Source organism: Cydia pomonella, unplaced genomic scaffold (assembly GCF_033807575.1).
Source record: "Cydia pomonella isolate Wapato2018A unplaced genomic scaffold, ilCydPomo1 PGA_scaffold_29, whole genome shotgun sequence".
NCBI classification, from domain to species: Eukaryota; Metazoa; Arthropoda; class Insecta; order Lepidoptera; family Tortricidae; genus Cydia; species Cydia pomonella.
The window spans coordinates 147,738-163,448 of NW_026907864.1; the positions used below are offsets into that span (position 1 = coordinate 147,738).

General features: G+C 34.2%; 1 protein-coding gene across 1 annotated transcript; it reads right to left on the reverse strand.

Moving 5' to 3' along the window:
* Position 1: 1 nt before the first annotated feature.
* Positions 2 to 14,637, reverse strand: LOC133533936 (putative uncharacterized protein DDB_G0292636). The gene is made up of 2 exons (XM_061873024.1): positions 13,895 to 14,637; positions 2 to 113 (listed from the first exon to the last, which is right to left on the reverse strand). Exons 1-2 carry the CDS (start codon positions 14,635 to 14,637, stop codon positions 2 to 4), a joined length of 855 nt encoding a protein of 284 aa, XP_061729008.1.
* Between the last annotated feature and the right edge of the window lie 1,074 nt (positions 14,638 to 15,711).

The following is a 15,711-nucleotide window of genomic DNA, read 5'->3' on the forward strand; positions in this document are numbered from 1 at the left end:
CTTACTTCCTGAGAAGTCTCGTGTTGGTGGCCACCTCTTCCTGGGCAGGGGCTGCCTTCGCCGCACGCTTCGGTAACGTTTTCTTCTCTTTGACCGGAGCAACTTTCGGTTTCCTGTATTTAAAAAAAAATACAAGCGTAACCTTTAACATACACAATAATCTTTAACCCTTTGAATGCCACATCTATCGAACGCGGCGTGTCATCGTGAGCCATATGGGAACGCACGAAGTCTGATTATCCTCGGTCAAAAGGTTAACAAAAAAAAACTGACTTAAACGGGACTTAATTTTTTTTTTATACTACGTCGGTGGCAAACAAGCATACGGCCTGCCTGATAGTAAGCAGTCTCCGTAGCCTATGTACGCCTGCAACTCCAGAGGAGTTACATGCGCGTTGCCGACCCTAACCCCACCCCCCTCGTTGAGCTCTGGCAACCTTACTCACCGGCAGGAACACAAGTAACACAACACTATGAGTAGGGTCTAGTGTTATTTGGCTGCGGTTTTCTGTAAGTTGGAGGTACTTCCCCAGTTGGGCTCTGCTCTAGATCTGGAATGACATCCGCTGTGCTGTGCCCTACCACACAAGGCGAGATGACATTCACATTGCCCATACCTCTCTTTTGGACAAAATATTAATAGCGTAAAGTTAAGTTTTTAATATACCTCCGACGTTTCGAGGACAAGTCTGTGGTTGCCGAGCATTTACTAGTCAAACAAATCACTGGATTGAGCTGCATAACCCTAAAATCATTTCTACGGATCGTAGTGAAGCCATTGAAATTAAAAAAACAAATCAATTTCAATCGGAAAGATGGTTTTAGGATCTCATTCAATTGTAATCCAGTCATTAGTAAATGTATCAGCGAAAACAATATCGTGAGTGTTGTGTGTCGAGTGATTAACATCCCTAGTGCGCAAAACGGGTGCGGGTAGCACGAAAAACTCGCGCGGCTAAAACATTGGTGTCAACTTTAGCTAGTATTCTCCGAGGCCACGGGGACAATGCCGTCCTCGAAACGTCAGAGGTAAATACTGCCTCAATCGAGCAATGGAGCTGCAGAAGACATACACGAAGCTTCATGATACATCTTCTTTCACTACATTAATAATAATAATCCAGCCTATATACTTTCCATTGCTGGGCACAGGCCTCCTCTCATACGCGAGAGGGCTCAGGCTATAGTCCCCACGCTAGACTATGCGGATTGGGGACTTCACATACACCTTTGAATTTCTTCGCAGATGTATGCAGGTTTCCTCACGATGTTTTCCTTCACCGAAAAGCTAGTGGTAAATATCAAATGACATTTCGTACATAAGTTCCGAAAAACTCATTGGTACGAGCCAGGATTTGAACCCGCGACCTCTGGATTGAAAGTCGGCCGTCATATCCACTCGGACATCACCGCTTATTATAGGACATTATTACACAAATTGACTAAGTCCCACAGTAAGCACATTAAGGCTTGTGTTGAGGGTACTTAGACAACGATATATATCAATATTTATAAATACTTAAATACATAGAAAACACCCATGACTCAGGAACAAATATCCATGCTCATTACACGAACAAATGCCCTTACCAGGATTTGAACCCGGAACCATCAGCTTCGTAGGCAGGGTCACTACCCACTAGGCCAAACCGGTCGTCAACGTTGACGCACGCGGCCACAGCGCCCACAGCCCATATTAACTTTCGTCCATTCCGAGAAAGTTCACGATGACCACCGCACACTATAGCCGTGGCGTTCAAAGTAAATATTACTTTTTATGAGGAAATACCAGATTTAATAATTTTAGTTATATATCTCCTTCGCACTGACGAGGCTCCTAAAATGAGAGCGATAAGGACAACTGCAGCTTATGCGAAAAATCCAGCGTAAAAATCTTTGAAATCGAGGTTTCGTTCTCGCCATTTCCCCCCTCCAAAACTTAAGCAAATTGTAACCATATTTTCTCACCTCACGTTCTAAACCCACATTTTCTATTTCCTCCTGTGGCACACAGTATGCTAAAAACTCTTTCTTTAGGCGCACTTGTTATTTGTATAATGAATCTCTTAACGATATAGATATTTTTGTTCATAGTTTGTCCGTGTTCAAGAACAAAGTTCGGCAAATTTTGTTTTCTAGAAATTGATCAATTTGGTTCCAGTCATATTTTTCATACTTTTGTATGTTTTCTTAACTTACTTGCATGTAGCACACAACTAAACCGGTAATTTATAATTGCGTAATTTACATTTCCATGTAATAGTTTTCTTAGTAATGTAGGAAACTTTAGGCCTATTTTTAGTTGATTTACTTTAGACATATTTGTAAAAGGCTGTTTGTTTTCTAAATAAATTAAAATATATATATAGATATATATATATTTTGGAAAAAAAATGAAATAGTTATTTTCATCACACTTGCTCGAAAAAGATCTTATTTCATGCAGGTGTGCTGAAGGACAAAGGCCTATTTTGTTCTCGCGGGAGTTATGGATTGTGAAGCTATAATTCCCTAAGGAGTTATAGCTTTATTCTTTAATTATGTCACTTATTCATACAAACCAAGTAGCATAAATGAGTTTTACTTTTAAAATGCTGACGTTTAAAATGTAATATTTTTGTTTATGTTTAAAATTATTTAATTTGATTAATTTAACAGCCGTTTAAAATTTATTTACATAACTTTCAATCGTGGCTGAATGCCGAATAGGTCCTCACCTGCCAAGAAATTACAAAATGGCGGACGAATGTTTGATATGTCACCGTATTTAAGAATTATTTCGCTTAAAATTTAGTTTTTTCTTCGCACGTGTGATGAAAAACATTGTGTGTAAACTCCGGGGGTAAGAATATTGCAAATTACCACCCTCGCTTCCAAAGTTTCACTTACCCCCCTCGTTGCACAATGTACTATTGTACAACAAGAGAGCAAAGTTTGATATTTCTTCGAGTGCTTATTTTAATTAGTTAAATAGTGATGAAGACGGATTAGATTTTATTTTTCGCAGTAAGGGACTCAAAAGCGCACGAGATGTAAATAACTTTGATCTCGTGTAGTACACAAAAAATTTCACGACAGCAGTGTGAACATATTTGAAAGGTAAAAATACAACCTGAAAAAATGTAATCCGCCTTCATCACTATTTCACTCATGTTTTATTAAGGTATTCTAACAATTAAGTTTAATTACCGCAATAAATCAAAACGAAAGAAATTTCAATTAAATAATACCTACGGAAATAATGAAGTAACGAACATCAATTGACAGTTCAATCGACAACTTTTTTTTTGGAAAAAAAAAACTTTGTAAGATACGGTCCGAATTGCGGATACAACTAATTGTCAAGTATAGTAGATATCGTTAAAAGTAGAATTATTTACTTTGCGTAACAATTGCGTATTTTTTTAAGTTCAAATACGTAAAATATGGTTTTTTTATTAAATTTTTATTTCAATTAATTATTACGATTGAGGACTAGTAGGGTGTTTTGGAACTATACGGTCTGACTTATTCGGGGGTCTAATATTGTCATGATTTATATATGTTCACATTTAAGATAGCAGTTTAATTATAATTGGACTGTGACAACATTGTTATTTTGCCCCGATTGATACAGGGGTGGTTGGGAAAATAACGTTATGCTGTTGGCAACACGGTAGTTTTAGCAAGTGGTGGGGACACGGTAAATGTTGGACAGGCTCGTTCACTTGGATTGGGGAAGTCAAAGAGACGACATATTGATGGTAACGGGTTGAGCAAAGTAAAGAGGCACTTCCATTTTATAATTAGAGCAATGGGATATATTTATAATATTTCAGAAGTGTTAACGTACCACTAACCCACATTAGGATTTTTAGATTCGGTCGGTAGATTAAAAACGTAAGTTGTCTTTATTTCATTAGTAAGTACCTACTTGATATGAATCTTGAGTGATTTATGTGTTTCGAATGCAGTTTGTTTAGCCGTAAGAAGCTTAGAGTTTCATTATATTGTTGCTTTGTCGTGATGTTTTAAACTATCAAAGTTTTATAATACGTGAGTGATAGTGTTATTCAATTTTATCATCAAGGACCAAGTAAACTTTACAACATTCAATTGTAAAAGTATTGAATTCAGTTTGGTTTATTTTGATGAAGGTAGTACCTACATTTTGCAAACAGAAAAATAGTTAAAGTTAAGTAGTCATATAAATGGGTGAGTAAGGAGTATGATTTAATTGGAGTTAAATGTTTGACAGTGTTAAAATTAGAGTATCTGACCCAACTACGTGTTCGTTGCAAAAGTATTTGGAATTTAAGAATAATTGTCGATTTAAGTATTTGAGTTTTAGTACAATTATTTTGATCGGTTACGATTACGACACTTACCTACAATGGAATAATAGGTAATTATTGTAGTATTAAAGCGGCAGATTTTAGATATTGGAATGAGTTGATAGTTATGTACCCTATGGCTATTGAACACAGATTATTGTTTTATATACAGTTATTATCTATAAATGATCAAAATTTTTGTCATCAAATTGCAGCGTCGTGAGAAAATTTATACATTTATGAGTATTTGAAATGCCTATTATTTTGATCTTATTATGTTTTCACTATTACAGATTCTTTGATGTGTGGATTTGTGTTGATGGCCAATTATCGGAATCTTATTCCTTTCATTAAATATAGGACATGCCCAGCAGGTCGAGTTAAATTAAAACGGTATAAGCTCTGTTCATGGAGATTGATTAACTATTTAAAGTGTACATATGGCGTGGAGGCGTCATTTATATGACATGGAGGTGTCATTTGTGTATGACGTGGAGGCGTCATTTGTATGACATGGAGGTGTCATTTGTGTATGACGTGGAGGCGTCATTTGTGTATGGCGTGGAGGCGTCATTTATATGACATGGAGGTGTCATTTGTGTATGACGTGGAGGCGTCATTTGTATGACATGGAGGTGTCATTTGTGTATGACGTGGAGGCGTCATTTATATGACATGGAGGTGTCATTTGTGTATGGCGTGGAGGCGTCATTTGTATGACATGGAGGTGTCATTTGTTTGTGGCGTGAAGGCGTCCTTTATATGACACGGAGGTGTCATTTGTTTGACGTGTTGATGTCATTGATGTTGATTTGTATGACGTGTTGACGTCATTGATTTTGTTTTATATGACGTGGAGGCGTCATTGAACTTATTTGTATGAAGTTTAGATGTCATTGATGTTGTTGTGTATATTGTAGTGGCGTCATCGGAGTTGTTTTTATGCCGTTGAGACATCATTGAAGTCGTTTTGTATGACGTGGAGACGTCATTGAAACATTTTTTTTTTGACGTGGGGACGTCATTGATGTTTAATTTCAGCATTCGTCATTGGAGTTTCGTGTTGTATATTGGACACGCGGCTAATGAAGTTGACTTTTGTACAGACCTATGTCGGATGAATTTGAGAATGTTGAGATACGTTTGGCAAAAGTATTACATCATACATACATGTATACTTGTATAGCGCGCGTGTACGTTGTTGAAGTTCAGTATACCCATGCCTGACCCAAAGTAAAAAAAAAAAGATTTGGCGTAAGGGTCTGACTGGCTGATGTTTATAGTTTATTGCATGTCATCTTAAAATGGTTTAATTTGTTTCTTAAAAAAATATATATGTCGCGCGAGTGCGACAGATTTAGGTATGTCGATGTCGAGACAGCTCAACAGATTGTTGAGTATTTTGTGATATAATGCATTTTAAGTCTATTTAAGACTCTAAATATGGGCGGTTGTAAAGACATGAAAAGGGTGTATGATTTTTTTTCTTCTCAACATATCTTTCTTCAATGCAGCAGTTTTAGTTAAATCTATACGAAATCAGTGAATTGGTAATAGTAAAATAGAATACCCTCGTTGGACAGAACTAAAATGCGAAATAATTAGTACCTATTTATAGACATATTTTTGTCGAAAATTACCTACGTTTACAGTGTTACACATGTTATCTGTAAATTTTACTCCAATTTAGCTAAAATTATATGAGACTCATAGTTTCTGCTAATAAAAGCTTTACAGTTGAAAGCAGGCTAGCATAAAAATATAAGTAAATACAGATACTTATTTAAAGTAAGCTAGTGTACAATAACGTGAACAAGCGTTTTGTGTAGTATATACTTACGTAGTTTTAATAACATGAGTAATATCAAGAGGGTAATATTAAGAGTTTGGAGGTGAAACTTGAGATAAATAGAATAACAGATACATAATGTGAGCGTACATTATGGTAAATTTACATGAGCGTATGTAAATTAGATGATGATAGTTCTTCATAATGTGAGCGTACATTATGGTAAATTTACATGAGCGTATGTAAATTAGATGATGATAGTTCTTCATAATGTGAGCGTACATTATGGTAAATTTACATGAGCGTATGTAAATTAGATGATGATAGTTCTTCATAATGTGAGCGTACATTATGGTAAATTTACATGAGCGTATGTAAATTAGATGATGATAGTTCTTCATAATGTGAGCGTACATTATGGTAAATTTACATGAGCGTATTTAAATTAGATGATGATAGTTTTTCATAATGTGAGCGTACATTATGGTAAATTTACTTGAGTGCAAGTAAATTAGATAATGATAGTTCTTCATAATGTGAGCGTACATTATGGTAAATTTACATGAGCGTATGTAAATTAGATGATGATAGTTCTTCATAATGTGAGCGTACATTATGGTAAATTTACATGAGCGTATTTAAATTAGATGATGATAGTTTTTCATAATGTGAGCGTACATTATGGTAAATTTACTTGAGTGCAAGTAAATTAGATAATGATAGTTCTTCATAATGTGAGCGTACATTATGGTAAATTTACATGAGCGTATGTAAATTAGATGATGATAGTTCTTCATAATGTAAGCGTACATTATGGTAAATTTACATAAGCGTATGTAAATTAGAAGATGATAGTTCGACATAACATTCTGACGTTTCATTATAGTAATTTTAAATGAGCGTTTGTAAGAGATTAAGAGTATACGAGTATTACGAGTATAAGAGTTAACAGTTTAAGAGTATACGTCTTAGAAACAAAATAAATTCGTTGCCTTCCAAAACAACGTTATTTAGGAAAAGTATATTTGGAATGGCTCCAAATTTTTTTAGTATAATTCCTAATGAGTTGAGAAATACAGATGATATGTTTAGTTTTAAAAGTAAATTATTTAAATTTTTAGTTGACAAAGCATATTATAGTATAAGTGAATTTTTGTTAGATGATTATTAATGCTAACTGTGCACAGCATGCAGTCACAGTCCTTGAACGAAAAATTGTACGCCTTACGGCACAACATAGTGATATGATGATGATGTATATGGGACCTGTACAATTGTATACATACCTATGTTGGACAAATAAATGCTTTTGACTTTTGAGATCTTAATGAGATATAAAGAGATTTGTTACGGGCTAGAAGCCTGAAATAGTCAATATTTTTTTTATTAATGAGATAATTTAATTGGGTTAAATGACACTATATGCATAATGTGAGAATGGATTTTAACAGTGTTTAAATTTAAATGCATTGATTCTAAATCACTTATTTAGTATTAAACGACAACATAGAACTTGGAAAGAAGTTATGATAATTAAACTCGTGCAGAGTTTGTGTAAAATTGCTATCCGAGATGGTCTACCAGTATGATTCGAAGTTACGCAGGGACACGATATATAATAACAATGTGAGAGAGCATTGTGGCAGCTTAACATAAGCGAAGGTAACTTAAGAGAAGTTAACTCGAGCTTTTGTATGACAATAATAAATAATATATTTATTAGCATGAGAGCGAGTATTGAGAGTTTGTTTTATACAGAACTATTCAGTGTCAGTGCCAGATGATAGTTTTGTTAAAGACAACAAAGAGCGAAAGAAATATAATTTATAACGAATTTGTTTGTTTTTTGAAAGTGATGAAAATATTTTTATTCAATTAAGTTATTTAACTTTTGTTGGACGTGAGAGTGCGTCTAAAATTTGAGTATTGTTTGTAGTGAGCGTGCGTCAAGGAATCTAAACATTAAAGTACGTGAGAGTTCGTCTTAATATTTTATTTTTGTTTGACTTGAGGGTTCGTCACGGATGTTGAGAATTAGATGAAATTGTTTGTTTTTTGACGGAAGTGTACATCATTGAAATTGAGAATTATATAATGCGAATGTGCGACTGGTCAATTCTGTATGAATAATTGCTAAAGATTTGACTATGGCGGTCGCGAGAACGCGACGGATGTTTTTTTTTTTTAGTCCAAATAAGATGACTAATCTTTTCTTTGATTGTTCATAAATTATATCCTAACGTGACATTGCAAGTAATATTAACAGTATTAAGTACGATGACGAGAATGCAACTGGTTATGGATGGAATGATAATAAAAAAAAGTAATTTGTAGCTTATATTGATTTTTAATTCCAACAAGCATACCTATGTATTGATTAAACGGAGATACAGAATCACAATAGTGACTTGTGAGAGCTGTGAGTAAAATATGAAAAAAAACGTAACGTTTGTAGGGAACGTTCGTTCTCTTGAAATGGTTCATATATTAATTTATTTCTTTATATGGATGAAATTAAAATAACCCTGAGCATAGGCTTCAAATTTTGGAGAGGTGAATTAAACGAAAGATGAATTAGTGAAATTACACTCTTATGACGATAAGAATTATAGATTTTTATCGACGCTGGCAGTTACACGACTGTTGTGTGTGTATGTGTGTGTGGAGATATAGATACGCGATTTTTTTAGATATAGAATTTACAGTGGTCTTGTGAGAAGAGAATATAAAGTATAAGTGGTTAAAATGTAAGACAGCGTCTTGATTACAAGTTAGATCGAAATTAAGTTTGATCTCTGTTGAATTCTATAACACAGAGTATCAAATATTTTATTTTGTGAAATAAAGTAAAAAAAAAAAAAATTTTCAAAACCTAATGGTTTACATCTACCTAATGGTAGATACTATTAATAGATGGTAAAATTAAAAGAGAAATAAGTTATACATAGAATACATATTGTATGTCTGTGAGCACTGTCCGATTGAAATGGTTAATACTATTAATAGATGCTAAAATGAAAAGAGAGACAAGTTATACATAGAGAACAGATACTGTATGTCTGTGACTATTGTTCGATTGAAATGTGTGTTAAAATAAATATTTTTTACAAAAATGTTTTGTTAGAATTTGGGGAAGTTTTTCTTTTTTTCTAGGAAAAAACATTTGTTTGAATTTCGGGTGTTGAGCCAGATGAAAAACGTAATTGAACATGAATGCGTTTAATGCTTGAACATTGATTAAGGCTCTTGAGTTTGATATAATGATCCAAAACTAAACTGCAGGAATTTAAACCGTCGTAATGATATAGTAGTAAGTACGTAAAGTGACTGAGTTCTAACACAGATCGAGGTTTTCTTTCTTTCTTTCGAGTAAAGAGATTTGCCTTTAAGCAGGAAATTGAAAAGTATCGAGGTACTTAGGTAGGTAAGCAGAAGCCGGTATCTAATGATTGGTGTCGAATTATTCTTAAAGTGACTAGAGATAAAGATTTTTAAAGTTTATACGAGATTGATAAATATAACAGAAATTAATTGTCATTTGACGGGATAAAGAGATTTATGATAGATAGACCAGAGCAGTGTGAGTAGTCTTTTTGAGAGGTGGACAAAATACAAAGTGAAAATAGAATAGAAATATTTTATTGACAAACTGTATACAGGTGATGTCATTACAGACTAAAGTATCAAGTTACCCAGTTTGGGCAAGAAATTAACCACAAGCTAGTGTCATTTTTATAAATGAGTTCTGGGTTTTCTTAATGCAACCGATAATTAAGATACGAAACAGTATTGCAAAAGTTTGCTGTAGTTTGTTAGCTTACTTATAGTAGAACAATTCGTGATCTCTTGTGAGTCAATAGTGAAATGAGAAACAAAAAACGTAGATAATGACATAAACAGTAAAAAAAAAAGAGAGGCGACAAGATAGAGGTAGAATAGAAGATTTGAAAATATGATGCCTAGGAAAAATGTAACGCATATGTTCGAACAATAGGATAACTAATAAATAAGTGTTGAACGTAGTAAAAGAAAGGAATTCTTGAAATTATTGAAAATAGTCAAAAACAATAGAGTAGAGAGATTGGGTATGTTATAACATACAGCCGTTTCTTTATAATTGATATCGAGAGGAATATGGAACAAATTAGGAGTATAGAAAGATGATTGTATCTTATCAAATAATTAAAAGACATGACACGATTGACTGGCTCGAGTTAGCTGATGATCAGGAGTTTATCAAACGAAGTGGATGCTAATAAACCTATCCACGTTTAGTTGAGCTTTTGTAAATATAATTTTGGATAAATAGTATACACGTCGCTTTATTGATGTAAAAATAAACTTTTGTTCAATTAAATCCACTCAGAACAACATAGTTGACTAAATGACTACTTATACGCAGTCTTGACGAAAGATACATGTGTTAGAGTTGTAGCTCCTTTTTAGTATTCAACAAGCTAAATGTGATAGTATTAAAAATAGTAAAATAAAATTGTGATAACATTTGACATCTTATATTGGCTATGGATGTTTAGTGTTTTTTGACTGTACGACTTAAATAAAGAACAAATATAGTATATAGAGTAGACTTCAGACAGTACAAGGGCATCTCGGGTAAACAAATTTTGAGTAATCGAGATTGTAAAGTAAACAGCAGATCGAACATATTGCAAACGATTTGTTGTATCCATGGGATTTGTGACAAAGGCTAACATGTAAAAAAAAAAAAGTAAGCACTTGAGTGTAGATGATGGCAATTGCCCTAAATATAGATTACGTAGGGAAACAGGGAAGATAAAGGAGCAATTATTCAGACAGATCAATAGAGAGACGAATATTTTGTTTGCAGATTGAATGGTGATTATCTAGAATTGGTTGGAAGTTATATTTACATAATTAACGTTTTAAACTTAGCAAATGCGGTGTTCAGTTCGAACGATTCAATATAAGTTGTACTTGTAGTACCTATGGGAGTATGCGTTGTAGTCGTAACAGCATCAGTTAGTAGCGACGTTAAAGTTAGATAATTACGACAGGACAGATAAGATAATTGAGTTGAACGCAAATGTACATGGTCATATTTCGCAAGTTGAAAGTATAACAATTTGATACAGATATCCAGAAAACGTTTTAACCTGCTACGTAGTTCCCGAAATTCAAAAGTGGATGTAGTAAAAAAACGATGTATAATTTATTAAAAAAACGCATGAAAAAGAGATGTGCAGTGCATAGACGATAGAGATTTGACGTATCTGTAGAGTTATTAGTAGCGTTACAAGGTAAATACGCAATAAATTGTATGTAATAAGCTTAATGAGGATAGTTAGTTAATAAAGTTAGTATTTACCTGACGATAATAACAAGTAGCGTCCAAATAAGCTATAAATATAGGTTTGACAGAAGAGTTATTTATATAATCTTTATTGCACAAAAGAAAACCTTATTTATTAAAAGGCGGACTTAATGCCATGAGGCATATTTGGGGTTATTGTCCTTTTAGTAAAGATATATCTGTTATGGTTTGCTACTTATCATAATTTATATTATTTACAAAACTAATACAAGATATTGGATGAAAAAGTTAATAGCAAGGCAAGCAGTTAAGGCAAGAAAATGTTAATAAAAATGTGAACTTAGAGCAATGATATGAGCAATATATTATGGCATAGATGTAGTCGTAAAAAAAAATAGATTTTATTGGATATGACAATAATTTGATTTGGTAGTTTCAATCATTGTTACAATTAAATGAACTTAAGTTTTTAGTGATGACACTTGTCATTTTACATTGATGTCACAGGCGCATCTAGCAGTGCTTTAGTCACCTTAAAAGTAGTATACTGGAATCTTATGTTACTGTATAAATACAACATAAAACCTGAAACCTGATAATATTTAAACTGAAACTTTTGCTAAAATAGTTGGCATCCTTTGAAATTACAAGGCACAAAATTTAATTACCTCAAGGACACTTTAGTATCACCTCTAGTAGAGAGTTGTATAATAGCCTCTGAAAGTGGCATTTGAATAAAGAAATTGTCGTGTGTTATTGTCATACGAACACATATTATGAAATGAGTAGTATTATTAACAATCAGAGCACCTTTTAAATAAAAAAGTACAAAAATTTGAACATTGTTACAGGTGACAAGTTCCAATTATACGTTTATATAAGTTTGGCACTTCACGTGCATATATGGATCCAGAGACATAATATTGTACATGTATAAAATTTCAACTGAACTTAATAGTTTTGAGCTGAACACAGGACTAATCACCATTAAGATTGTCACGTAGACTTCAGAGTTAAAACCATTTAGGGGTTAAATATTATATCTTAGCTGTTACTACGTTACGTAACGATTAATACGTGAATGGAGTAAGATGAAGTCTACATTAACGCAGTGTATACAATATTGGGTCAAGAAAGGTTTGATTGTTAAATGTAGAACTGAAAAAGATAGTGCTGAAGTCGAACCACTTTTGACTGTAAAACAATGGGTATTGAATTAAATCAAAGACAAGTTTTAACGGACAAAAGTAATGTTTGGTTGTTTGAGAAAACAAAACAAACTTTATACATAATAAAAACTGAGCTTTGTTTTTTTTTAGTTATTATACGAAATTAACAACAGGTATTAAGATTTTTCATTGACATAGCAAAATGCTAATGTCACAGCATAGCAGTAAGTTATATGAACAAGGCGAAACAGAAGACCGAATGTCATGATATTATTTTCATGTAGAGATACATTATAATTTTATTTAACACATTTCCTGATTATGTAAATGTATCAATTGTGATAACTTAAGTTTCAATTGACTTCATTGGAAACTGTTTTGACTCTTTCAATAATTTTTGACGGTTGGTGTAAGATTAAAATGGATCTAGCTTTTAGTGAGAAGGTTCGTGCGCCGGAGTCATGCACGAAGTTGGATGGCCGAATGTCATGATTTATATATGTTCACATTTAAGATAGCAGTTTAATTATAATTGGACTGTGACAACATTGTTATTTTGCCCCGATTGATACAGGGGTGGTTGGGAAAATAACGTTATGCTGTTGGCAACACGGTAGTTTTAGCAAGTGGTGGGGACACGGTAAATGTTGGACAGGCTCGTTCACTTGGATTGGGGAAGTCAAAGAGACGACATATTGATGGTAACGGGTTGAGCAAAGTAAAGAGGCACTTCCATTTTATAATTAGAGCAATGGGATATATTTATAATAATATCAACCGTCAATATACCGTTGAATTACGTATCTTATTTTTGTCTCTTTCTTTTTGCTAATGACGTGAAAGGGACAAAGACAATAGAATCCAAATATTTCGAACTTGTATCAGGCCCTGCACGTGAAATGACATTCGAATATAAAGGTTACTTGAATGTTATTTTGTCTCACTCGGTGAGCAAAATGCGATTTTGCAAACTGTTTTTAAGCAGAAAATTACCCTTGTTCCAGCTGCTGACGTGAAAAATAAATTTGATTTCTTTTCATGTTTTGATTTTTGCGTTTATTGTTGCAGATTGTATGCTAAACGTCTGTTCACGGAGAATTAATTTACCTGTGTTTAGCGTTGTTTGAAGTAACCTAGTTCTTATAGAAACAGGAATATCAAAAAAAAAGTACAAATATAGTTAGTGGTGATATTGAATACCTATAAAAAAGAGCTCATCTCTTTTTTATAGGTATGACCACAATACAGAGAACGTATGAACGGGAAAATCACCACTAATGTTTCCACTTAGCCGACCATATTAACAGTTAAACGGATAATCTATACATACCTGCCCCTTGTTTCTTTCTGCACAGTTTTCTTCCCCACTCCCTTTCCTTTAATCCTCTTTGTTGCATCGTCTGGTTTACTGATGTCATCGTTTTCCCTCTTATGTTTCTCTCCTGCTTTCTTGTCTTCTTTGTCCCTCTTATTTTTATGTCCCGCTTTCTTCTCTAATTTGTCTCCCTCACCTGACTGTCCCGCTTTCTTCTCTATATTGTCTCCCTCATCTATCTGTCCGGTATTTTTGTCTTCTTTGTCCCTATCATCTTTATGTCCTACTTTCTTGCCTTCTTTGTCCCTCTCATCTTGTTGTTCTACTTTCTTGCCTTCTTTGTCCCTATCATCTTTATGTCCTACCTTCTTGCCTTCTTTGTGTCCCGCTTTCTTGTCTTCTTTGTCCCTTTCATGTTTCTGACCTGCTTTCTCACTGTCCTTATCTGTCTTAGCTTTGTTTGTATTTTGGTTCTTTTTCGCTTGTACATCAATACCTGAATCCTCATTATCAGAAACGTTATTTTTTTCTGAAGATTTTTTAGATTTCATTTCTCTTTTATCTGAGACTTCGAATCTGATTTCTTCAAGTTCTTTCCTAATGTTTTCGTCCATTATTTCCTTTTCTCGTACCAAATCCCCTTCGGACTGTGGGTCTTGGAACTCTGGGGTCGCGGTCCACCCTGGTGGAGTTCCAAGCCAGATGATGTCACTGCTGATGTCAGACAGGGACTTGAGAGACCGCGATGCCCTACACATGGCACATGGCATGGCTGGGGGTAAACACCAGTCTTCCACTCTGTGTAACAAACGATAAGTGTTGCAAAATGTTTCATTTTATAACATTTCTTAGTCTAACCCTTTGAACGCCACGCCTATCGTGTGTCAAAGGGTTAACAACGTAACAAAATTGAGAATTAAACGATGTGAAAATAAAACGAGAAGACCGAAAACTTCTATATTCTCCTAAGGCCCACCGTCCTATACATAGTACAAATTAAGGCTGCGATTCGACGCAAGCTGTGCAAGGATGGGTTTGTCATAAATTAATACTAGAACTTTATTTACGTATTCTCGTTTAGCGCCACTACAGTGGAAGCAGCTGAGCAGAGCGAGGTGTTTGTACATACAAAACAAGCGATGGAAATAGTATTTATGCAACCGTTGTCATAGAGACATAATAAAAACCGGCCAAGAGCATGTCGGGCCATGCTCAGAGTAGGGTTCCGTAGTTACTCTTCCGTCACAATAAGCTAAACTGGAACTTAAAGTATGGTACATTGTTAACCAAGGGATGAACTGTGGGTGTACGTCTTTTTACTATGAAGGGGAAACTTTTTGCGATAACTCAAAAACAGATAAACTGATCATATCCGCTATAGTTTTCATTTAATGTCCTTCTTAAACTCTATTTTCCAAGATTTTTTTCATATTTTTTGGACCTATGGTTCAAAAGTTAGAGGGGGGTGGGGGACATTTTTTTTTTCTTTCGGAGCAATTATCTTCGAATATATTCACTTTATCAAGAAATGTTTGTTGAAGACCCCTATTAGTTTTGAAAGACCTTTCCAACGATATCCCACACTGTAGGGTTGAAGCAAAAAAAAAAATTTCACCCCCACTTTACGTGTAGGGGAAGTACCCTAAAAAAAATTAAATTTTTAGATTTTATTGTACGACTTGGTCGGCTTTATTGATTTATATATCCATGCCAAATTTCAGCTTTCTAGCACTAACGACCACGAAGCAAAGCCTCGGACAGACAGACAGACGGACATGGCGAAACTATAAGGGTTCCTAGTTGACTACGGAACCCTAAAAGTACATAGAGTG